The sequence below is a fragment of the Megascapheus bottae genome, chromosome 2 (assembly GCF_031878675.1).
Source record: "Megascapheus bottae isolate mThoBot1 chromosome 2, mThoBot2.hap1, whole genome shotgun sequence".
Lineage (NCBI taxonomy): Eukaryota > Metazoa > Chordata > Mammalia > Rodentia > Geomyidae > Megascapheus > Megascapheus bottae.
The window spans coordinates 5,442,375-5,468,384 of NC_143510.1; the positions used below are offsets into that span (position 1 = coordinate 5,442,375).

Genomic DNA, 26,010 nt, shown 5'->3' on the forward strand with positions numbered 1-26,010 from the left:
GCTGCTATAGAAATGTTGAAGCAGAGCCCATTTTTCAAAAACAAATGTCAAAGTTGAGAGAGGAATTGTTATCTCTCCCATCATGCTCTGTTGCAATCATGGCTTTCTGAGACAAGTCCCTGTAAGGACAATGCTAGAAAAAGAAATCCTTTTTATAATTAAGGGTGCTATAATTTTATCAAGGAGTGGGTTGTGCTATTTTATTCATCTTTAAAAAAATTGCCTTTAGGTAGTTATTCAAAGGGGTTTCAATTCATCGTGTCTCTTTATGAGTACGAGCCACCTCTTCCAAGATTCTCCTCCATCCTCCACAAATAATGGTATCGTTTTTCATTACGGTTGTCAGTAGTGTGGTTATTGAACTTGATCAGAACCTGAGTGTTTTCATTGTAGCCGTTTATAACTATTAATTCACAGTTAATAATAAATTAATGAACTTTGATGCCAATTCTGGGGCTTGAATTCAGGGCCTGGGCACTGTGCCCTCTCATTTTTCCTAAGGGTCAGAACTCTACCACTTGACTTCTAAGCAGTGGGGCTTCGTTGGAGATACGAGGCTCATGGACTTTCCTGCCCAGGCTGACTTTGAGCCTCAATCCTCAAATCTCAGCCTCTGGAATTGCTAGAATGACAGGCGTGAGTCATCAGTACCTAGCTAAAGCTATTTTTTGTAATGTAGTTTCTAGTACAGCTAGCTATTTCTTTACTGCATGGGCAAAATACTGTGAATAAGCTTTATTTGAATTATTGATTAGCATCCAGGAGTTTAGGAAAGGTTGCGCCCTTTGTTATCAGTAAATATGTCGTCGTATTATTATTAAAGAATTTACCATTACCTTGACATGTTAATCCAGTAGCTTCAACTGAACATTACTGTTTCATATGCTTTTTGTTTTTTGGCAGTCCTGGGATATGAACTCAGGGCCTGTGCAGTGCCTGAGCTTTTGTGCTCAGTGCCAGCACTCTACCACTTGAACCACAGCTCCACTTTCTGCTTTTTCTGTGATTAATTGGACATAAGAGCCTCACATGCTTTCCTGTCTGGGCTGGCTTTGAACCATGATCCTCAGATCTCAGCCTCCTGAGCAGTCGGATCATAGGCATAAGTCACCAGCATCTGGCTTAACATGCCTATTAAAAAAAAAAACTTATTTTTTTTCTTCTAAGGGCTATATCTTTCCAACTTCCAAATAAAATTGGAAGGAATATTATAAGTCAAGATGACAATTAAAATAATCTCAGATGAATTATTAGAGACTATCATCACACTATCATCATCCATTTTACCTAAATTCATTAGAATAATTTTGTACCGGGTATCAATTAATTCTCTCTCAGATGAAAATCCTCCTTTATTTTCTGCTCTGCAGTCATAGAGATAAACTTCTTAACTCCTGAATTTTTGCTTGTGTGCTCATCCTGGGGCTTGAAATCAAGGCCTGCTATCCATGCACTTTTGTGCTCAAGGCTGTCACTCTACCCCCTGAATGACAGCTGAGAGAAGAGTCCCATGGTCTTTCCTACCCAGGCTGGCTTTGAACTGTGACCCTCAGATCTCAGCCTCCTGGCTACAGGAGTGAGCCACAATGCCTGGCTTCCTATTTCTTACTGAAACTGGGACACTGAAATACTCCAAGATCACTTTCAAACAATTTCTCCAACCCTGTCAATATTTGTTTCATATGGATTAGGGCACGGCTATTTGATCAGCATAACACTTACCTTTTGTTAAAGCTATTTCTGACTTACATGGTAAATTATTAATACTGTTATAGCAGGCTGTCTTTGGTTACAATTCGGAGGTTTTTCATGTTTTCCCGTTAAACTAATGTGTAGTATTCCATTCATTCCATTCATGATTAATAACTAAATATGTTAGATAGATAAATACAAAGTGTAAGGATGATCAAAATACAGAAAGATCCAGTGCCTGGTGAGGGTCCAGGGACTGCTTCCAAAATGGTGTCTACAACCCCAGAGGAGACAAACCCTCTGTACTCTTGTTGAAGGAATGTACTCTCTTGCTTGAGCTCTCTCTCCTGTGCTAATTCCACCCAGAAGCGATTTTCCCTCATTAACTAACCACATTTTACAAGCTATACTTTGCTGTTGTTTTGAGTTGGTCCTGGGGTTTAAACTCAAGGCCTGGGTATTGTCCATTTTTTGATCAGGGCTGGTGCTCTACCACTTGATCCACAGCTCAACTTGAAGATAAGGATCTCATGGACAAAAAAAAAAAAAAGAATCTCATGGACTTTCTTGCACAGGCTGGCTTTGAACCACGATCCTCAGATCTCAGCTTCCTGAGTAGCTAATATTACAGGTGTGAACCCACAGTGTCTGGTTCTGCATTTATTTTTTTAACTCTAAATCCCTAAAAATCATACATACATTTTATCATTGTGTGAGAATGAGAGATAATACATCTGTATTATTACCTGTATTACATACACACACATACACACACACACACACACACACACACACACACACACACACACACACCCCTTTTTTTCTGCACAGACCAAATAGAAAGGAACAATACTGCCTCTACATTTCAGGCCTACATGGTAGTTATGCAACCCCACTGAGTGTAAAAGAAATACAGTATTGCCTTTGGATTACTAATTCGTTAAGTAGGAAAAGGCCTAGACATTTTTATTTATCCTTTCTTACCACATTCCCCATTCTCCCCACAAGCGTGGAGAAGAATATATGGCTTCTCTCAATTGTTGAGTGCATTCACCACGAGTGAATTCAGAATTCACGAGTGAATTCAGAATTCACGAGTGAATTCAGAATTGACCACGAGTGCATTCAGAAACTGGGAGCATAACCCCAAAATAAGTTCAAGGACCTCTACTGGGCTCTCTTTGACCTAAGATTCCACTGGCAGTCTAACCCTCCAGATGCCCCTACACTGACTGACAGAATGCAGTAACATCTCGAGCCCCAGAATTAGAATCAACTCAGAGCCACAGTATAGTCATCTTCCAAAAGTCTGAATATTTCCTTTCCCTCAAAGTATGGTCATCCTGATTATTACAAAAGAGAAAAAAAAGCAGGCCAGGAGCGTGGTAGAATGCTTATCTAGCATACACAAAGCCCTGGGTTCGATTCCTTGTACCATGTACACAGAAAAAGCTGGAAGTGGCACTGTTGCCCAAGTGGTAGAGTGCTAGCCTGGAGAAAAAGTGTCCATGGACAGTACCCAGGCCCTGAATTCAAGTCCCAGCACTGTCAAAAAAATCAAGATAAAATAGGAAGGCTGATGGATAGACTAACAGCAGTGTGGTGTGGATGTATTCTCAAAAGCAGTGCTTTGCCAGGCACTGGTGACTCACTCGTATAATCTAAGCTACTCAGGAGACCGAGATCAAAGGATCATGGTTCACAGACAGCCTGGAAATTCCCTCAACACTCCTATCTCCAATTATTTAGCCCCAGAGACAAAGAGGTATGGCTCAAGCAGTAGAGTGCCATTCAGCCTCCAAAGCTAACAGACAGTGCCCAGACCCTGTGTCCAAACCCCTGTAATGGTAGAAAAACATCAAAAAGTAGACCTTCATCTTTGAGGTGCTGAGTCTCTACACATACCAAAGATAGAGGAACTAGATATACTCTGTTAAAAGTTAATTTTCTAGTTTCTGGATGGTTGGGTAAATGCCAAGTAGTGGAATTGCTGGGGCATAGGGGAGCTCTATGTTTAGCCTTTTGAGGAACTGCCATACTGCTTTCCATAGTGGTTGAACGAGTTTGCACTCCCACCAACAGTGTAGTAGTGATCCCTCCTGGCCACATCCCCTCCAGCATTTGTTGTTATTAGATTTCTTGATCCTGGCCATTCTAACTGGAGTGAGGTGGAATCTTAGAGTTGTTTTGATTTGCATTTCTTTTATGGCCAGAGATGTTGAGCATTTCTTCATGTGTCTATAGGCCATTCCATCCAGAAATTAGGGCATACTAAATCCACTAGCACAACAATGTTCATTGCAGCATTATTCACCATAGCAAAGATATGGAACCAACCTAGATGTCCCTCAGTTGATGAGTGGATCAACAAGATGTGGTATTTGTACACAATGGAATTCTATGCTGCTGTCAGAAAAAACGACATCGCCCCATTTGTTAGGAAATGGAAAGACTTAGAAAAAAAATCATATTAAGTGAGGTAATCCAGACTCAAAGGAACTTAGGCTCAATGGTTTCCCTCATTTGTCAAAATCAGTAGAAACCTTGGGCTCTACTAGCAGAGATTTGCAATGGAACAAAACCTTGATACATAAGGCCATATAGTATGAAGATTATTGAAAGGACCTCCAGGATATTGAAACAAAAGCCATATAATGAATGATTGTTGTCCTTAACGTACTATGTTATCTCTCATCTCTTTTGCTGTCCCTTGGTTATCTTATATTGTTACAGTATCTCACTTTGTTATCTGATATATTGGATATATTTGTATTTGGTTATTTGAAATTGGATAGGGAAGGGGGGAAAACCAAGATGGGGGGGTGGGGGGAGGGTAATGAGTACCAAGACATGTGAAAGGGTATCAATGTATGTGAATTAATGCACCTTCTATCTGACAAATATGTAACCCTTTTATTAATTACAATAAAAAATATTTTTAAAAAAGTTAATTTCCTCTACTCAACCTAGAATGCTTCTACTTATACAGGTGAACGGATCGTGTAATCCACTGGTCATCTGTTTGTTTTCTAGAAACTATGGTAGATACAGTAGAATGTACAGTCCCTGTAAGGCAGCTGATTGTAGTTACTGACTTGACTCTTCACTCTCTCCGTCAGAGAAATCCCATTAGCCTGGCTTAGATGATTTAGCCTCTGCAATCTCAGGGTTCAGTGACAGCTCCTGTATTTGTCTTCTTCTTCACTAGCACCAGATCCTACTATCATTTCTGACCTACAAAGACAGGTAGTCATTAAAGGTGCCAAGGGCATTCTCTCCAACTTAATTCTCACAAGTAAGATGAGAGGTTCATTGTCATATCTCCTGAGGGACAGGTGACTAGTTCTTATGTGATCAGTTACCCTACTCTCCTGATCTCCATAAGCATCTGAAGTATAGGAACTCCTGTCATGTACATCTCATGTAGTATTGGTTGGAGTTGTGTCCACGTTTGAGTCAACCAAACATGGTAGTAAGAATCCTTTATACCATAGGCCCCATAGTCTCCCTCATTTATCATAATCAGTAGAAATCTTGGGATCTCCTAGCAGAGATTTACAGTGGAACAAAATCTAGAAACATTAGGCCAAACAGTACCACACTAAATGTAAGGACCTCCAGGATAAGGAAGCAAAAGCCATATAATGAGTGACTGTTGTTCTTAATGTACTATGTTATCTCTCATCTCTTTTGCCATCCCTTGGTTATCTCATATTGTTATAATATTTCACCTTGTTATCTGCTATATTTTATATGTGCTTAATTGGTTATTTGAAATTGGATAGGGAAGGGGGGAAATCAAGATAAGCGGGGGGGGGGAGGGAGGGAGGGGAATGGGGACCATGTCATGAGAAAGGGTATCAATGTTTGTGAAGTTATGCACGTTCAATCTGGTGAATATAATGTAGCCCTTCTATTAATCACAATAAAATTTTTAAAAAAAGAATCCTTTATACCTGCTCAACGTAACACATTAAATCTAAGTTGGTCACTAGCAGCTCAAGCCTGTCATCCTAGCTACTCGGGAGGCTAAGATCTTAGGATCTCAGTTCAAAGCCCAGCCCAGGTGTTTTTCTTTTGTTGTTGCTGTTCGTTTGTTTTTGCTAGTCCTGGCACTTGAACTCGGGGCCTGGTGGCTATCCATGGGCTGATTTTTGCTCAAGGCTATCACTCTACAACTTGAGCCTCAGCACCACTTCCAGTTTTTCTGAGTAGTTTGAGATAAGAGTCTCATGAACTTTCCTGCCCACGCTGACTTCAAATTGCTATCCTCAAATCTCAGCCTCCTGAGTAGCTAGGGTTACAGTCATGAGCCACCTACCAGCACCTAGATTTTTTTTGTTTCTTAAATCTTCAATGAACCACTAAAAAATTGAGCAGTGGAGGTATGGCTCAAGTGGTACAGGGCCAGCCCTGAATGAAAAAGCAAAGTGAGAGTAGAAGCCCTGAGGTCAATCCAAACATGTGCGCATGCATACACATGCACACACACACACACACACACACACACACACACACACACTACATTAAATCTAGAATTTATGAGTGATAGACTTACCTCAACAAATTTGACTGATTCAATTTTTATATTTCTTCCATGGCTCTTTCATGCTTAATATCCATTTCCCACAAATTTCTGCCCGTATAAATTGGAAAGAGTATGCAGTTTTTTCACTGTATCTCATATTACCATGCTGTGTCTGCTTTTGTGCCTTGGTGTTTAAGACTTACTAAGAATTGCTTCTATTCATAGAAACCAAAAAGCTTGGCTGGGAGTGTGTTCTGAGAGGAGGAAGTGATTTCTCACGAGATGACTGTGTTGGCAGTGTAGTTATTACAGATCCCTCAAGAAAAGCAGTATAAACATGCTCAGACCGGATCTTCTATGGGGAAAGAAAGCTTAGCTGAATTTATGGGTTCAACAAAACTCATTGTGCCTCACTGGAGATCTTGCCACTTTTCATCCTAAAATTCAGAATTCCATTCTTAATCATGACTTTGATTTAATAGAGGGACAACTTGTCAGATTGAATTTTTACCTTAATTCAGCCACTTCGTGGAATGAAACTCTGCTGGTTGCATTTTCCTTGTGGGTTCAGAAATCTCAGCCCTACCACTCAGGATAAACATACTTTAGGATGAACATACATGCTTTTGCATCACCTACCCATAGAATTAAGCTAAGAATTTGCAGCCTTAGAGGAATCTTTTTCCTCTACTATTTCCCCATTGCTACAAGAAACAGTCAATCTCATTATACCCTAAGTTTGATGGAAATGTTCTCTAAGTTATCAAATGGAAGATCACTGAGAATTTTGTCTTTTGCAAACACTTGCTTCAACGATAATGTGTTGCCTTTCTTGGTACTCACATCGCACCACAGGTTACCAATATTCTTTGTGCCATGCAAATGGAAAAGTCAATAGTGCTTTTAGATCTAATGAAATTTAAGAACCAATTTCAGAAGATTCAGGACCAATTTTCAAAAGTCATCCTAAAATTTGTTGGGTTTTTTTTTCCCTAGAACCACTCTCAGTATCAAAATCTATAACAGTTCTCACGAAGAAATGTTACAGGTAAGATGAATGGATAATAGATAGATAGATAGATAGATAGATAGATAGATAGATAGATAGATACATACATACATACATACATACATACATAGATAGATAGATAGATACATAGATACATAGATACATAGATACATAGATACATAGATAGATAGATACATAGATAGATAGATAGATAGATAGATAGATAGATAGATAGATACATAGATAGATAGATAGATAGATAGATAGATAGATAGATAGATAGATAGATAGACAGACAGATAGATCAGAGATTGGTTTTAGAAAATTAATTTATGTGTTTCGGGGTGTTAGCATGGGCATGTAAGGCCAAAGATAAAATACCAGAGGTGAAATATCTTTTTCCTCACCTAATATTCAGTTTTCCCCTGAAGACATTTTTTTCTGTTTGGATAAAAGTCCAGGTTATTGAAGTTGATTTTATTTATGTCAGATCATCTGAGTAGAGGTGTTGATAAAGCACTGCAGCACAACTAAACTGACAGATAAAGCTAACTAGGGCAGAATCCTATATTTGAAAATGATAGTGTTTTATAATCAGCTTATTAAGCTATTTCATTTATTATATAATGTAGGATATTTATGGCATCTACTTATTATCCTCTTTAAATCACTTTTTGTGTTCTACCTAACTTATGATTCATCACTATATTTCTGTTTCCCAAAGCAGGAAATTTTGTGAAAATCAGTATCCGTTGGTCTCTTACTCAACAACAAAACCCTTGGGCCACTGCTACCAGCAAACACATTGATATGTCAGTGTGAAGACAAGGGTACAGTGACATGAACTGATTGTCAGCCTTGAACTTTCTTTCAATCATGACCATTTTCAGAAAAAGCAAAAGAAAAATCTTGCTTCCAGAGCTCCTGAGTTGTCTTCGGCTTGAATCTAAATGTAAGGAGTATTCTCAATTTCTTTTAGTGAGACTTTGTGCTTTGGCCCAACACATTCTGCTTATTTTAATCTCCTTATATAATGGGATATGAGTAAGAAGCCTCCTACTTCATTTTAAATTCTTCCAACTATATCACCCAGTGATCATTTTGTTTAGAGCAAACCTTTTCCAGCACAGAGCATAGTCTTTTGTTTTTGTTTTGATTTTTTTTTACTATTTATCAATCACCAAATATGAACCTACTTCTCTACGTTCTAATTAGTTCATTTTACTAGGTATATTATTATTATACTACTGTCACTATTATAATATTATTACTTCACAGTTAAAAACATATAAGATTCAAGTGGATGAATGTAGAGTGAGACAAGTCAAGACCAAAGGAACAAAAGTCGCATGGGATCCTTAATATGTGGTTATTAGATCCAAACAGTACAAGAGCGAGGACTCAATATTCGCATACCCAATGCTTTAGACATGGTATTAGAAATATAAACACAGTTACATAGACATAAAAATTTATGACTCTATAGACATGTTTTATTACATAGATTAATATGTATCTATGACACGCAAACCCTCAGCCTAATTTTAATTATGTTCTAAAATCTAAGTGCCAGTGATTGTTTATAGAGATTCCCTTCTTGAATACTTGTTTGTTAAACATGTCATTTGAAATATGATGTAAAAATCAATTTTAATAAATTCTTTAATAAAAAATATGAATCCATGTTGCTGTATTACTACACATAAATATTATTTTGCAGACACACAGTAACCTAAATATTTGCCATTTTACCCTCTTCTTCCTCTTTCTTTATCTTGTCCTGGTAGTGGGAACTTGAACTCAGAGCTTGGGCACTTGCCCATAGCACTTTTGCTCAGAGCAGGTGCTCTAGCATTTGAGCTCATCTTTGCTTCTTGTTTTGGTTTTGTTTTGGTTTTTGTGGTGGTTAACTAGAGACCAGACTTGCAGGGATTTTTTTTTTGTCAAGGCTGGCTTCAAACTATGATCCTCAGATCTCAGCCACCTGAGTAACGTAGGATATCTCACTTGTTTCTAAGTGTGATGTTTGGCAATACTGAAGATATCCACACTGTTGTGCAAACCCCTTTGCCCAGTTCAATAACTGTTTCTTGCAAAGTTCAGCTTCATACTTTTACATATGAACTCCCTCCTTCTACCTAATCCTAGCAACCACAATTCTACCTTATGCTTTTCACAAGTATTGCATATAGCCTGTGTTTCCTTATGACAGGCTAACTGTATGTTGGAATTTTCTTGCTTTTTAAAAGGCGAAAATATTCAATGCAGGAAAAGCTGATCCTGTCTTTTCCAAAGAGGTTTAACATTTTAGCTCTCACATTTAAATATATGATCCATTTTGAGTTACACTTCACATACGGTGTGAGAAAAGGTCCAGCTTCATTCTTTGCATGGGAATACTAGCTGTACCAGCACCATTTAAAACATTATTCTTTATCCTACTGATTTTTTATAGTACTTCGGTGGAAAATAAAAACAATTGCCCATAAATGTAAGGGGCTATTTTGAATTATTGTCAATCTGTTTATTCTTATACTAGTATCTCAACGTTTTGACTGCTGTCGAGTTCTGTAATAAATTTGAAAATGGAACTCAGTCTTCTTTTTCAAAACTGTTTTGTGTATTCATTATGCTTTACTATTCCATTGAATTTTAGGACCATTCTAGCAATTTCTGTAAAAAAGAAATTGTGATTCTATTAAACATGGCTTTGAATCTACATACTGGTTTTGACGGATGTAGATTCTTTCTTTCTTTCTCTCTTTCTTTCTGTTGGAAAGAAAGAACTCAGGATCTCAAGCTTTTTCTTAGTTGTTTTGCTCTAGTGTTGGTGCTCTACCACTTGAGCCACTGCTCCACTTCAGGCATTTTGCTGGTTTTGGAGTCTTGAAGTTCAAATCCCTGCCTGTGCTGGTTGAAACTCAGTCCTCAGATCTCAGCCTCCTGAGTATCTAGGCTCACAGGTATGAGTCACTCATACCTAGCAAAGGCTTACCTTCTTAACAACAACTTCCCATTTAATAAGCATGAGATCACTTTTCAGTTATTTAAATAACTTCATCTCACAAGATTTTGCATTTCTCTTATTAACTTTTTGTTGATGTTCTGTTTGTGCTGGTCCTGGAGCTTGAACTTGGAGCCTGGGCCTGGTACCTAAGCTTTTCTTTGCCCAGGGCTAGTGCTCTACCATTTGAGCCACATCTCCATTTCCAACATTTTGCTGGTTAAGTGGAGAGTCAGTCCTGAGTAGCTCAAGATGTTTATTTAATTATTTTTTTCTAGTGTCATGCTCAACACCTGCAGGACAATACTGAAGGAAAGTAGCAAGACTAAACATCCATCTTTGTCTTCCATCTCTGAGATGGAAAATTTCAAGTATGATAATAGCAAGGATTTTTAGGTTGAGTGACATTTTTCTACTCCTAGTTTGTGGAGTATTTTTTTTTTACCATGCATCTAGTTGTTTTGAAAGTGAAGATTTAACAGCCAAGATTCAAGATTGGGAAATCTATATTTAATTGGATTACATAAATATAACTTGGACTTGTGGAATCCTCGCCCTCTGTTTCCATTTCTGAATTATGGAAGAGGTCAGTTCCTAAGGACGTATACCTGATAGTATGTGAGTAAAGTGGACACACTGAACTTGGTGATGAGCTTATGAAAGCAATGATTTAAGAAAGCAATATATGCTCTTTATCTTGTTGGTATGTTCCATGAACCTGCACTTCCTCTTGTGTTCGGAGTCGAAGATATACCAGATGTTTCTGTGCTAAGCTGAACACAATAAGTAAAACCTGAAAGTATGTGAGACTCATAATCAGTAGAAAGTTGTTTCTCACGGCAAACCAAAAGTTTCTTTTCTCCACCATTCACCGTATGCCTGCTCTAAAGAGTAATATATGACAATTTTATCATCTCTTCTTTTTTAAAACCCTAGACTGGAGACCTGGACTCAAACTCAGTCCATGTTGCTTTCACTCATTTGCACTGTGGGGAGAGAACACCAATCATGTCTTCCTATGACTTAAAGTGTATCAGACGATTGGTTCTAATTTACCCAGGTAGAAATTACTTTATTTTAGGCTTTCTTCCAAGAAATGTATTGAGAATCAAATGATGTCAGAGCTCCTGTTTATGGTAGATTGCATAAATTGATGAACATTTTCACGATAAGCACACCTGTGTAGAATGATTTACGCAATCATTTTGATCAATGTGTTTTCTCCATTGAACTTTCCCAGGGATAATGTATGTGATTTTTGTGCTGTTTTGAAATGGGCACAGTGCATTGTAAATTCCTAACTCTAACCTGTCTGTCCCAGATTAGAGATACAAGGATTTTTTTTTTTTTAATTTTGGGGACTGGTGCTATGTCTTAAACTCAGAGCTTCGCCTTGCTTTTTCACTCAAGACTGGTACTCTACCACTCAGCCACACCTCCACCTCTGGCTTTCTGCTGGTTAATTGGAGATAAGTGTCTCTTGAACTTGTCTGCCCCGGCTGGACTTCAATTTCAGTCCTCAGATCTCAGTTTCCTGAGTAGCTATGCTGACAGGTGTGTTCCACTACTGCCTGACAATAACTTTCATAGTTTTATTTAGTCACTAAGATGTGAGATTCTTGTTTTAATCAAATTCATAATTGTGTTCAATTCCCAGGGAGACAGTGGAGAAAAGTCAGAGAGACCTTTGCAGTCTTCTACAGAGAGGATGGTTATAAACAAATGACCAGACCAGCAACGTAATTTCAGAGAGAAAGAAGAATTATGTCTACATAGCAGAATATGCACTTACAATTCAAAATGGCTAGCACTTCAAAATAGTTCAAATTATGCAAATTGGCCAGGCATGGATGACTCACGTCTGTCATCCTCGCTATTCAGGAAGCTGAGATCTGAGGACTGCAGTCCAAGGTCCAACCCTGGAAGGAAAGTCTGTGAGACTCTTATCTCAAATTAACCAACAAAAAGCCAGAAACAGTGCTGTAGTACAAAGTGGTAGGTTACTAGCTCAAAGACAGCACCCTGCCCTGAGTTCAAGTCCCAAAACGGGTGCATGGGAGCACACATATACACATACCAATGAGCAAAATTTAGGAGAATGTGTATAAGGAGGAATTTTAGAGAGTTTTAGTGGTATGCTGTTAGATAATTTATCACTTATTGGTTTTAAGAAAGTTGTTCAATCACTGTCTCTGTGTTTGGGCACACACATGTGCGTGTGTGTGTGTGTGTGTGTGTGTGTGTGTGTGTGTGTGCATTCACACTGTTCCTGGAGCTTAAACTCAGGACGTATCCCTTTGCTTTTCCACTGAAAGCTACTGTTCTGCCACTTGAGCCGCAGCTCCACTTCCAGCTTTTTTTCTGGCTAACTAGAGTCTCCTGAACTTTCCTGCTTGTGCTGGCTTTGAACTTCTATCCCCAGATCTCATTCTCCTTAGTAACTAGGATTACAGGAGTGAGCCACCAGTTACCTGCCTGGCATATGTTTTCGTACATGGCCTGTCTCTATTGCTTTTTAAAGTTGTTTTTAGTGATGAATGGGAATTGATTTAGAGTAGTAAGGCCCTGTTTTTAACTGTGTTATACAACAATCAATTAATTGTATTCTCAAGAACACAGATGGGGCTTCTTTGTGTTTGTTGTGTTTGGCAGGTTGCTTGAGCACTTTCTCAGTCATTGCCTCTATTGAGCCTTCAAGCAATGAAAGCAAACTGTGATAGTCTAACTTTTGACAAATGTAGATGTGAAGAGTCTGAGGAAAGTGATGGAACTTAAAGCTATTGTTTTTAAAACCTAATTTTTGTTGGCAGCCCTAGGATTGAGCTCAGGGCCTCACACTTGATAGGAGACTTGTTCTGCCTCCCCCCAGCCCTTTTGGCTTTTTGTTATTTTTTCATATAGGGTTTTGATTTTATGTCTAGGACAACCTAGACCACAGCTCCAGTTATGCTTCCTGCACAGCTGAGTTTGCAAGTTTGCATTGCCTGATTACCTTTTTCTTGAATGAGATGGTGTCTCACTCGTCCTTTGCCTGGGCTAGCCTCAAACCATGATCTTTGTGGGTAGCTAGGTTTACCATACCTGGATACTCCTACCTCATCTCAATTAATGTACTCAATCTTTAACTTTCTGTTAATAATTTTAATTGAACAGATGCTATGTTCAAAAAAACTGGCTTCTGGTAGAAATATTTTGGGATTAAAAGCTGTCTATAAAGAACAATGATTCTCAGAGTGTATTTGTAGACCAATTGTCAGGATCAGCTTTATAGGGAAATTTATTAGTCATGAAAATTCTTAGTTTCCATCTCAGACATACTCAGTCAGAAACTCTGGGAGTGAGTCTAATAATTTTCATACACACAAACACACATATTGATATAGATATAGATATAGATACAGATTTGTCAGTCCTGGGACTTGAACTCAGGACCTGGGCACTATCCCTGAATTCTTTTGCTCAAGGCTAGCACTCTTAACACTTTAAGCACCAGTGCCTAGCAATTTGAGACTGCACCTGATTGTGAAACATGCTGAGGTTTCAGATTTTAATTAGAATTGGGTTTTTTGTCATCGTTGTTGATTTTTTTTTTTTTGCTGTGTTGGTGTTTGAGTTCAAGGTCTCACACTTGCTAGGCTGGCCTTGTACTACTGAACTAGCTCCCTAGCTCTGTTTCTAAATGGCTGTATTTTAGGATAGAGTCTTGCTTTCCATGTGGACATGGGCCTAAGCCACAGTCTGCCTACAGTAGCTCCCTAGTGCTGCTATACACACCATAGCACCCAGCATTCTATGGGAACAGTCTTACTGGCCTTTCTGCCCTGGCTGGCCTAGAACCATGAGCCTCCCAATCTTAGCCTCTTACTAGGCTTAGGATAATAGCCAAGCCGCTATTTGTTATAGAACAAGAAGAGGGGTATGGGTCTCATGAACATTTCTGCCCAGGCTGACATCGTATTCTAATCCTCCTGTTTTCACCCTCCTATCTAGATAAGATTACAGGTACAAGCCAACACTGCCTGGCTACCACTGGAAATTTTTTTCAACAATGATGAGACCAGAATTTCCTATTTAAATAATTAAACACAATTAATTACAGGGATGGTTAGTGATATCCAGAAGTTTTTCATATACTGAACTATCTTTTTTCCCCTTTCTTTGGTCATGGAGTTGAACTCAGGGCCTGGGCACTGTCTCTGAGCTCTTCAGCTCAAGACTAACATTCTACTACCTTGAGCCATAGAACCACTTCCAGTTTTCTGGTAGTTAATCAGAGAAAGAGTCTCACAAACTTTTCTGCTTGGGCTGGCTTTAAACCATGATTATCAGATCTCACCCTCTTGAATAGCCAGGATTATAAGCCGTGAGCCACCAGCACCTGGCAAAACTATCTATTCAAGCCTGGTGCAAGTGGCTCATGCCTGTAATCCTCAGGAAACCACTCAGCCACTGAGGAAGCTAAGATCTGAGGATCATGGTTTGAAATCAGCCCAGGGAGGAAAATCCCTGAGACTTCTTTCTCCAATTAACCACCAAAAAGCTAGAAGTGGAGCTGTGGTTCATGGTTCATGGTTCATGGTTCATGTAGTCGAGCACAAGCCTTGAGTGAAAAAGCTAAGAAACATTATCCAGGCCTTCAAGCCTTAGTACTAGAATGAAAAAGAAGAAGAAAAAGGAGGAGGAGGAGGAGGAGGAAGAGGAGGAGGAGGAAGAAGAGGGAGGGAAGAAGGGGGAGGGAGAGGAGGAGGGGGAGAAGGAGGCAGCAGGGCTGTGGTGGGAGGGAGAGGAGGGAAGGGATGGGGAGGGGCAGGGAGGAAAGAAAAAGTAGTACCTATTTATGTAAGATTGGCGGTCTTCATGGAGTTATTTGTTCGTTCCCATCAAGTTAATGGATATACAGACTGCAAGCACTTTTTCCCCTTCTGTAGATTTGTCTTTCCCCTGGACAGCTGTTTGTTTTGCTCTCCTCTAGCATGCTTTATAGGGGGCCTTCTGTTTCTACTAAGCTCTGGTTTCACAAACCTAAAGTTGGGCTGCAAGATAAGGCTGTCCCTTCTCTCTAGCAGCTAAGTCTCTGCCCTCTGCTCTGCCGCCTGAAACGAGAGGAAAGATGGAAGAGGCAGCTTGGCCTGCTCCTGCTCCCTGAGTCGCCTGTGCCTCATGAGAAGCAGCCTGTCAGTAGGAATTGTAGAGTTTTGCTTAGCCCACTGTGTTGCTTTTGGCAGGCCCAGGACTGGGTTGGAAGCCTAAGGTTGGAACTTTTTTCTCTTGCTTTCCATGATGCCTAGCTTCTCTTGGGGTTTTCAGCTCATATTTTAGTGCTCTCAAGTAAAGAACCAAAAACAAGCAGGTATCTGACTTTTTTTTTTTAAATCCACTAATATGAAGAACAATAAAAACCACAAAGAAGGAGAATTATTCAGAGGGGAAAAAAACACATGACTGAACTGAGGGTGAGGGAAGGTAAAAGGCCATAATTGAAGGCCTGGCTTTGAAGGGCTAGAAGATAGAGCAATTGCCTAGCAGGGGTGAGGCTCCAGAACTATAAGGAAAATAAATTAAGTAAACTAATATGGTCTTAAGTATTTTTAAAAAGTCATTAAATCTAAAACTATTCAGAGACCTTAGGACTCTAATTACTAAATTTGTACTAAGTTAATATAAGGCTCTGAAGATTAAGCCCCCCAAATCACCTCCAACTAAGATACAAGTGGGAGTGATACGGAAAAGAGAAAGAAAACCAAAATTAGAATTCAATCCTGGTTGTCAAAATCTAACATAAATGGGGTGCTGAGCTATTCAGGAGACTGAGCTCTGCAGATTGAAGTTCAAAGCCGGCTCAGGCAGGAAAGTTCATGAGACTTTGATCTCTAGATCACCAGAAAACTGGAAGTAGTTATGTGGCTCAAAGTAGTAGAGTGATAGCTTTGAGCAAAACTGTTCAGGGACAGGGCCCAGAACCAGAGTTCAAGCTCCAGGACTGATGGGGGTGGGGATGGGAAGGAATCGAATATAAAGTCATTCTAGGATGCCAGGATCACACCTGTAATTCTAGCCAAGGATTCTGAGAGCCAAGGATCATGTTTAAAGCCAGCCCAGGCAAGAAAGTCCATGAAACTCTTACCTCTAATTAACTACTAGAAAAGCTGAAGTAGAACTGTGGTTCAAGCAGTAGAACACTAGTCTTGAGCAAAAATCCTCAGAGATGGAACCTTAAGTTCAAGCCCCAGTATCATTCTCCCCCAAAATGCTAAACATTAAAATTCTTGTCATCTTATCCTTCAACACTGAAGAAAAGAAAGAAGAGAAAGGCCTTGAATGTCATATCTACTTTTCCCGAAATCTTGATTTACAAAAGAAAAAAAAATGTTTTGGTTCATTTCTTAATGGGCTGAGAGATGAACTAAAGAACTAAGACAATAGACACAGTGGCTCCAGACTGTAATCCTAGCTGGAAACTGAGGATCACAGTTTGAAGCCTGTATAAGACTTTTAGCTCTAATTAATTAAGAGAAAGCCAGGAATGGAGGTGTGGCTCAAGGGTATAACGCCAGCCTTGAGTGAAAAAACTAAGGGACAGTGTCCAGAGCCCTGAATTGAAAAGTCTCTCCCTCTCTCCCTCCCTCCCTCTCTCTCTCTCTCTCTCTCTCTCTCTCTCTCTCTCTCTCTCTCTCTCTCTCTCTCTCTCTCTCTCTCTCTCTCTCTCCCCCCCCCTTTCTCTTTCTCTCTCTAAAGAGAAAAAAAACCTTATATGTTTGTACATATAAGAAACAGACTTTCAGACAAATTAGTTTAGAAAAGCAAATATCTGAGGGGCATTAAGCCCCAGTTTTGGTGGGTACACAACAGTAGAAGTAGCTAGCCATAGACTGAGAAGAGCATAAGCAAATACCAACAAAATGACTTTCAGGATTCCTGTACTCAATGCATAACACTGGAAGCAAACCTAAGAGGGTCATTAGAGGGACTTGCATTACTTCACTTAAGCAATTAGAGAGTCTGTAAGTAGTATAAAGATACAGCTCTCTTTCGGTCTTCCCACACTCTGTGCAAATAGGAAAATGGAATGGTGCCTTCAATGTTGGCTGCTGTTGCACAAGAGTCTAACCAGACTAGAGAAATGGAGGGCAAGGACAAATGCAAAAGGCCTCCTGAGAGAGTGTTACTTAACCTGAACGTGCAGAAGATACTCAATAGTTTTAAACTTGACAGTGAAATTGTTTCTCTGTTTGGACAATCTCATAGAAACCACATGCAGGTCAGTCTAGGATGGGGTCTCATGGCTGCAATACTAGCTGCTCAGGAGGCTGAGATCTGAGGATTGCACTTCAAAGCTAGCCTGGGCGTATCTATAATCCACCACCACAAAATCCAGAGGTGAAGGTGTGGTTCAATCAGTAGAGCTAGGAGAGTACCAGGAGGCTCTGAGTTCAAGCATTCAAGGCCCAGTATTCCCTCCCTCCCTCCTCTTTCCCTCCCTCCCTCCCTCCCTCCCTTCTTTCCTTTCTTCCTTCCCTACTTCCTTCCTTTCCTCATCTCTCTCTCACACAATCTAGATCAATGTGTGTAAAAAAAAATATGATGCCTGCAGATTTCAGTTTAATTCATGATAAAAATAGTCTCAGACCAATGTGTCCTATGAATCAGGCCAAAATGATTCAACTAATGAATGCTTACCTACTGGGGCTCTGTTCCATATTCATCATAGGCTTTACCATAGTGTCCAGCTATAAAAAGGTAATCACAAAGCCAGGCATTTGTGGCCCATGCCTGTAATCTGAGGCTTGCAGTTGGAAGCAAATCTAGGCAGGAAAGTGTATGAGACTTGTATCTCTAATTAACCAGCGAAAAGCTGGAAGTGGTACTATGGCAAAGTGGTAGAGCAAAAAAGTTCAAGGACAGTGCCCAGCTCCTGGATTTCAACCTCCAGAAAGGAAGAAAGAAAGGAGAAGGGAGGAAGGAAGGATGGAAGGAAGGAAGAGAAAAAGAGAGAGGAAGGAAGGGAAGGAGGGAGAGCAGGGGGAGAAAGAGAAAGAGAGAAAGAGAAAAAGGAAGGAAGAAAAGAAGGAAGGAAGGAAGGAAGAAAGGACCATGCACTAACAATTTAAAATGAAACTATTCCATTAATACAGATACACTAACAAATCCAGAATAGACCATTTCAAAAATAACCTCTCAAGTGAGGATCTTTGCATCAATCCTCCCATCCTGATGTAGATTCAAATTCTGCAGGAAACTACTTTTAATCCTATGTGTATGGATTTATTGCAACCTGTAGCAATTGTTTACTGATTTTCATTTGTGCTTTTAGTGTATGAGTTACTTGCCTACCTTTGAATGAAGAGAAATATAGGCAAAGGAGATCTCAAGTTCAGGCCTCTTTTTCAGCTGCAGAGAATAAGCCAAGAGCCTAGCTTCCTGGGAATACCCAAATCTGGTCTGTTCAATACTGAAGTAACTAGCAAAAGGAGATCACATCAGGTGGTACCTTCTCCACTGCCAGGAATGACCTCATCCATCAAACTCCAGATAATGCCCACCAATGACATTTCATTTTTTTGTGATTTTTTTTTAAAAAAGGTTAAAACTATTAAAGAGGGGGTGCCTGTGGCTCACGCCTGTGATCCTAGCTGCTCAGGAAGCTGAGATCTGAGGATCAAGGTTCAAAGCCAGCCCTGCAGTAAAATCCTTGAGACTCTTAACTCCAATTAACCACTCAAGAGCCGAAAGTGGCTCTGTGGCTCAAAGAGCGCTAGTCTTGAGCTGAAGAGCTCAGGGAGGGAGAGCCCAGGCCCTAGGTCAAGCCCCAAACCCGACCATAAAAATAAACAAATAAGGGCCGGGAGTTTGGCCTAGTGGCAGAGTGCTTGCCTAGCATGCATGGAGACCCGGGTTCGATTCCTAGGTACCACAAACATAGAAAAAAGCCGGAAATGGTGCTGAGGCTCAAGTGGTAGAGCTCTAGCCTTGAGAAAGTCCAAGGACAGCGCTCAGGCCCTGAGCTCAAGCCCAGGACTGGCTAAATAAATAAATAAATATTGGGACAATTAGCACCAGTTTGAGGTGCCTAATGAAGCATTTCGTGGATGACAACAAACGGCCTCTGTCTCGAAACCATCATTGTTAACTTATCTTCTTTTAAATACTACACTATACACATCTTTCCTCCTTCTAGAAACACAGTTTATTCTTCCTGCGCTTTGTTCGTTTGTTTCTGTGCCAGCGATAGGGCTTGAACTCCGGGCCTATCCCTTGGGTTGCCGCTGTGCTGTTGTTGGTGCTCTACCACTTGAGTCTTGCCTCTGCGTCTGATTTCGGTGGTGTGTGGCGGTTCATTGGAGATAAGCGTTATCTCGCACAGACTTCTTGCCCAGGCTGACTCTGAACCGTGTGGCTCTGGGATCTCCGCTTCCTGAGTAGCTAGGCATCCACCACTTGCTTGCAGCAGCCCTGGGCTCTCTCTCTGTGTGCACCCACTTTCCAGGGTGTGGAGCCCCGAAAGTGGCCAAGTTGGGCGTCAAGGAGAAGGACTGAAGAAAGACATCCTTGAAAACCAGGTTGGTGGGGGGAGAAGATGGAACACAGATTAGCACTCCGGCTTCCCCCGGCCCCCCCCGCCCCCCGTCCCCATGCCACCTCCCCAGACCTGGGAGCCGCCTGAGCGGGGCGGGCGGTGGGGGAGGCCGAGCGCTTGGCTGTCACCGGGCCCGCGCGGGGCTCTGATTGGTCGGCGCCCCGCCAGGCCCCCCTGCCAGACACGGGGTGAGACGCGGACGCGGCGGCCAGGGCGCTCGGCTTCCCTCCAGGCTCCTCTCCCGGCTCCCCTCCCGCCCCTGCGCACCCCATGCTAGGGGCGCCGGTCCGAGAGTTGGCACGCGCCTCGCCCTCTGCGCCCTCGCCAGCCCCCGCCGGGGCCATCGCCACCCTCTGCGCCCTCGCTCCCCACCATGGGGTCCCCCCCGGGCTCCTAAAGAGTTGTCACATCCGGCCGATCGCCGCCCCGAGACCTCTCCGGGAGTCCCCAAAGGAGCCCCTGGGGCTGGCGATGGCTTAGCCCGGAGGTGAGAGACGCTAACCCGGGCCAAGGCAGCTGGAGAGGCAGCGATGAGTTTCCGCCAGGAGGACGGGGTGAGCAGCCTGTGCCAAAAGGCGCTGCACATCGTCACCGAGCTGTGCTTCGCGGGTCAGGTGGAGTGGGAGAAGTGCTCGGGCATCTTCCCCCGGGACCGCGGCGGCCAGGGCGCGCCCAGCACAGGTAACCGCGCCCCGGCCACGCGCCCTGGAGAGGGGAGCGGGGCGGGGGGAGGGGAGACTCAACCTTCCCACCTCCCCCATCCTTCCTCCTTCCTCAGCTGCTTGGGGTGCGGGGTGTTTGGTGGGGGGTGGGGGAGAGGGGGGTTTCTCTTCTCTACCTGCCTGGCTTCTCTCACTCCGCCTTCCTGCCTCCCAATCCTGTCTGTCTGTCTGTCTGTCTGTCCGTCTGTCTCACACACTCTCTCTGCCTCTGTCTGTATCTGTCTCTTTTCTCTCAGCTTCCCTCTGTCTCTGTGGGTCAGTCTCCCTGCCTGTCCCTCCGTCTATCTCTCCGTCTGTGTCTCTGTCATCTGTGTCTCTGGCTGTCCTTCTCCCCTCCTCCCTCCCCCACATCCCCGGTTTCTATGCCTCTGGGTCCCCAGGCCAAGAGCCCAGGGATGGCTCTCCCAAGGCCACTGGGCTTTGCGGGGGGGTGGGGGGGCTGCTGCTCCAGGGGTATCTAAGGGTCAAGGGGTCACTGTCGCTGCGCCCGGCTTGACCCAGGAAAGAGGGGCTGGCTAGCTAGCAGGGAATCTGGGTGTCTGCCTAGAGCCTAGGGGACAGAGGAGGGGCTGCGGTGGCTTTGGGATTGCAGAACTGCAGAATGGATCTTCATCGGGGAACTTTCAGCTACAACCTGTCGAGCTCTTGGGAGTTTACAACGCGTGTTAACACGGCATGATGATGTCTGGTGGTTAGTAATTGGTTTCTGAATATTTTTACTTTCTTTAAGTAGTTGTACAGAGCTGACACCATTCAACAATACAGTGCTTCTTCACCAATGTCACCCCTTTTACATTCTCACCCACCCCTTCCCTCACTTTTCTGAATTTTTAGGTTATGCATTGAATGTTTTTTCTCACCATTTAATAAAATAGTTTATGAGAGCAGGGGGTATGAATCTCATGTCGAAGATGGAGGCCACCTAGAAAGGAAGTGGCTGAGAGTGTCCAAAACCTCATCAATTCTTCACCTGTTCCCCAAACTCTACCCCCTCCCTCCTCCTCCAAAAAAATAAAAAGACAATTATTCCTTGTTTTCCTTATTCCTCCAGAAACCTGGAAGAACATAAGGAGGGGTGGATGGAAGAAGAAGCCCCCTGTCAGAGACCTTGAGATGGGAGCTAAGAGACAGAGAGATAGAAAGAGACAGAGAGACAGAGATAGAGGGAGGGAGGGAGAAGAGAGAGAGGGAGGGAGAGAGGGAGGAGAGAAAAGGAAAGGGGAGGGAGAGAAGAAAGAAAAGTAAAGGAAGAAAGGAGAAAAAGAAAGGGGGAGGAAGGGAAGAAAGAAAATAAGGAATGATTGAAAGAAAAAAGGAATCTGGAGATGGGAACCGGTTCCAGGAGACAGATTTCTCTCTGGTGTGGGGTACAGGGAGAATCAGAGCCATACTTTGGTCCTGCTTTAGGGGAAATGGTTTTAATGACCTGGCCAATGGTGGATTTGCCCAGCCTGCTCCTCAGAGCAAGGGAGACCTGGACAGGCAACCTCCAGGTCACTTGTTGCTTTGGGGGACAGATACTACTTTGGAGACATTTTTCAGCACGGCATGGTTCTGTTGCTTTCTTTCACTTTGTTTAGCTGGCCATTCTGTGGTGTGGTGTGGAGGTTGAGGGTCACCAAGGCAACAGGTAAGAGCTGGATTGCCAAGCTCAGAGTGCAAAGAGCACAGGATCAGAAAAACCCCAGGGTGCTCAGTAGGTAGAAAAGAGGGCACACACCTACCTTCTCACTCACCCCCAGAATCCAAGACAAAGAAGGCAGGGAGAATGACTCCATTTCGCTTTACACACAAATACATAGACTAGCTGTAGTTTTTTGGATGAAATTCTCTGGTGATGAAACAGTATCCAAGCATGGGGTTCTGTTCTTCAGATTCTGGAGAAAAATAAAATGTCCTTGTTACTTCAATGTGTTGGAAAGTTGGACTCTCTCTCTCTCTCTCTCTCTCTCTCTCTCTCTCTCTCTCTCTCTCTCTCTCTCTCTCTCTCTCTCTGTGTGTGAATGTATAGACACAAATGTGAATCATTTCTGTTTTTTCACTGTTAGAAGTCTGAGGAGTGAGTGAAACCCCAATAATATGAGGAGAATGTCCTAAGTGAGTATGTCATATGTGAAATTGTTAATCAAGAGGTAAAGTCCAAAATACTGATAACTTCTAGGCAGTCCTGGATGAACTCTTAAGTGACATAGAATGCTTAAGCTGAGACTCAAAGCTGGGTGGTACAGGGAAGGAAAGAAATGAGATTATTTAAGTGTAACAACTTGGGTTTGGGTTATTTAACAATTGATGCAGTGAATCAAATGACTGATTCTTCCCCTCTCCTGATCACACAGCAAACAGTGACTTCTTAAGTGTCAATAGCTGGTAATAGCGCTCATTTCTAAATCATTCTGCTATGGATGGGTATGTAAATTGAAGGTAAAACAAGCTCAGAAAGAAATTGGAGCCTTCCCAAAGCATCATAAGAAGCAGTTCTAGGGTGGCTCATGATTGTAATCCTAGCTACTCAGGAGGCTGAGATCTGAAAGATCAAGGTTCAAAGCCATCTTGAGCTGGAAAGTCTGTGAGATTCATAACTATCTCTAATTAACTACCCAAAGCAGGAAGTCGAGGTGTAAGCCTAGGGAGAGGACAAGGCTCTGGGTTCAAGGCCCAGTACTGGTTCTCTCCTCTCTCTCTCTCTCTCTCTCTCTCTCTCTCTCTCTCTCTCTCTCTCTCTCTCTCTCTCTCTCTCCCTCCCTCCCTCCCTCCCTCCCTCCCTCCCTCCCTCTCTCTCTCCCTCCCTCCCCTCTCTCTCTCTCTCTCTCTCTCTCTCTCTCTCTCTCTCTCTCTCTCTCTCTCACACACACACACACACACACACACACATAAACACTTCTAGTCCTGATTCATTTTGGATTTCCACTAGAGGGGAAAATATAGTGGAGGAAAATAAGCCTAAAGCAATGATATGAGTATTGTTCTGCCCTTACAGGAAATATAAGCTATAGAAGTGGAGCCTTCGATTTAATATATAAACATGTCAATTATATATATGAAATGGCTCTTACCAAGATATACTACTAGATTGTTTATGAGCTACCAAGATGAATGAATGAATGACTTTCCCTACATTGTCCATTTGCAAATTATGCAACAGATAGACATCAACTACTTCAATGTGCAAAAAGACTACACATATTAATAGGTATCTATGAAGTCGATTCAGAGATTGTTTGCTAAGGGTTTAATCATAGTGATGAATCACTCAGCATACGTTCTGCAAAGTCCATTTTCTTCTACCTGTGTACTTGAGAGCCTTTTTATTCTCCTAAAGGAAACTGCTTGCAATAGCTGATCCTTGAACCCACTGCTTAATGAGAGCTACTTCATTAGGACCTCAGTGATTTTTAATGGCACTGTGGCTATTCACTTTGAAAGTAATCAGTACTGTCCAGATGGGGCTTCCTCTTCTACCTTTATTGCTGTGACAATTACAAACATTGAAATGGCATACATTTTTAAATGATTTCTTCACCTAGAAATAGGAAGAAAGAGAGAGACAGGGAATACGCCCAGCTATGGGAGTATAAGAGCTTTGCCTACTGGATTTTTCCATGTCAATCAGGAGCAAGCCCCAGTATCTCTTGTACCATGACAGTAGTAGTGGAAAGCAGTCCAGTTGTTGCTATGGATGGTCAGATGATCTCTCATCAACTTTGGCCAGTCTCATATTTTAGTAAAATTTGTGACTACTTCGGTCACAGCTGCCAGTATCAACTCATCCACACTTTGGGAATCATTCATTACAGCCAATATTACCATTGCCAGTATATCTGAAAGATCATCTTGAGTGTGGGTGTGTGTGCATGCGTGTGCATGTGTATGTGTGTGTGCCCCCACCCCTGTCCTGGGTCATGCACTTGGGGCTTGGGCGCCATTCCTGAGCATTTTTTTTAAGCTACAACTCCACTTCCAGTTTCCTGGTGGTTCATTGGAGTTAAGAGTCTCACAGACATTGCTGCCTAGAATGGCTTTGAACTGTGATCTTCAGATCTCAGCCTCCTGAGTTGCTAAGATTACTCATGCTAAGAGCTACATATACCTGGCTCAACCCATGTAATTTTTAAAACTTCAGTTTGTAGGGATTTCATTTTGATTATTGATCTCCACCCTTACTGTAAATGTGATAAAATATCAGAATGCTGAGGGAAAACACAAAATAAATGTATTGTTCTCAGATATGCTATTACTGAATGTACATAAATCATTTTAATTGGATTGGGGCTCATTTCTGGTCAGTCTTTAATAGCTGCTTAATTGTTCAACAAGTTCAAGGAATCTATGTTGTTTGTAAGAGAGACCTCACAAAAATCACAGCTAATCAAAATAACAAATTCACAGTCACTTACATATTCCTGTACATATTTTAATGAGTATTTGATTCATCTGTGTTTTAATTTTGCATTTTTGTACAATTCCAATTTGGGGCTAAAGATTATAAAATAAAAATTAAACCTGTAATCCTTGTTATGCAGAAGGCTGAGATCTGTGGATTGCAGTTCAAAGCCAGCCTGGGCAGGTAAGTCAGTGAGATGCTTATCTCCAACTAAATAGCAAAAAGTCACAAGTGGAAAGTGGCTTAAATAGTAGAGCATTAGCTTTGAGTGAAAAAGCTAAAAGACAACAACTAGGCCCTGTGCAGGTTCAAGCCCTAGTACTGGCAACAAAATGAATTAATTAGGTAAATTGTTCCAAGTTCCTATGTCTGGTTGACAGTTTCTTAGAGATGGGGACAATGAGTTCAGTCTACAGCAATGAAAATACTATAAAAACACATAACTAAGTGAAAAATTTGGGTAGCATTATGGTTTTGCTCTGAGATCAAGGCATTTTGAGTTTATTGCTAAGTGCTCACATGGAATTGGAGTGCCTGATATGTCTTCCTTTTTGGATAATAAACAGATTAATAATTAATAATTCAATTAATTAGATTATCTTTTGGGGGGGTATCAGTCTTGAGGCTTGAACTCAAGCCTGGGCACTGTCCTTGGACACTTTTGGCCCAAGGCTAGCACTCTGCCATTTGAGCCACAGCACCACTTCCACCTTTTTCTGTGTATGTTGTGTGGAGGAATCGAGCCCAGGGCTGGAGTGCTAGACAAGCACTCACTCTACCACTAGGCTAAGCTCCTGGCACCTGGACTTTTTCTTTTTTTTTGTCAAGGCTCTATCGTTTGAGCTCCACTTCTGGTTAGTTAAAGATAAAAGTCCCACAGACTTTTCTACCCAGGTTGGCTTTAAACTGAGATCCTCAGATCTTAGCCTCCTGAGTAGTTAGGATTACAGGTGTGAACCTGACTTATCATCTTTGTATTACCATAATTCTGGTTCGTAGACATCTCAATGATATTCTGAAGAATTTATATGTCAGACATGTGCATGTACACATTTTTCCCTTGGGACTAGCAGGCCTAAAAAGAGTAATTAAACCACAAT

General features: G+C 41.8%; 1 protein-coding gene across 1 annotated transcript in view; it reads left to right on the plus strand.

Annotated features, from left to right (window-relative positions):
- Positions 1-20,337: 20,337 nt before the first annotated feature.
- The window catches only part of Syt10 (synaptotagmin 10), a 63,847-nt gene continuing 58,174 nt past the window's right edge, over positions 20,338-26,010 (plus strand). The window contains exon 1 of the mRNA XM_090319944.1: positions 20,338-20,488. Within this exon, the coding sequence (XP_090176070.1) occupies positions 20,338-20,488 (151 nt within the window). The remainder of the gene's footprint in view (positions 20,489-26,010) is intronic.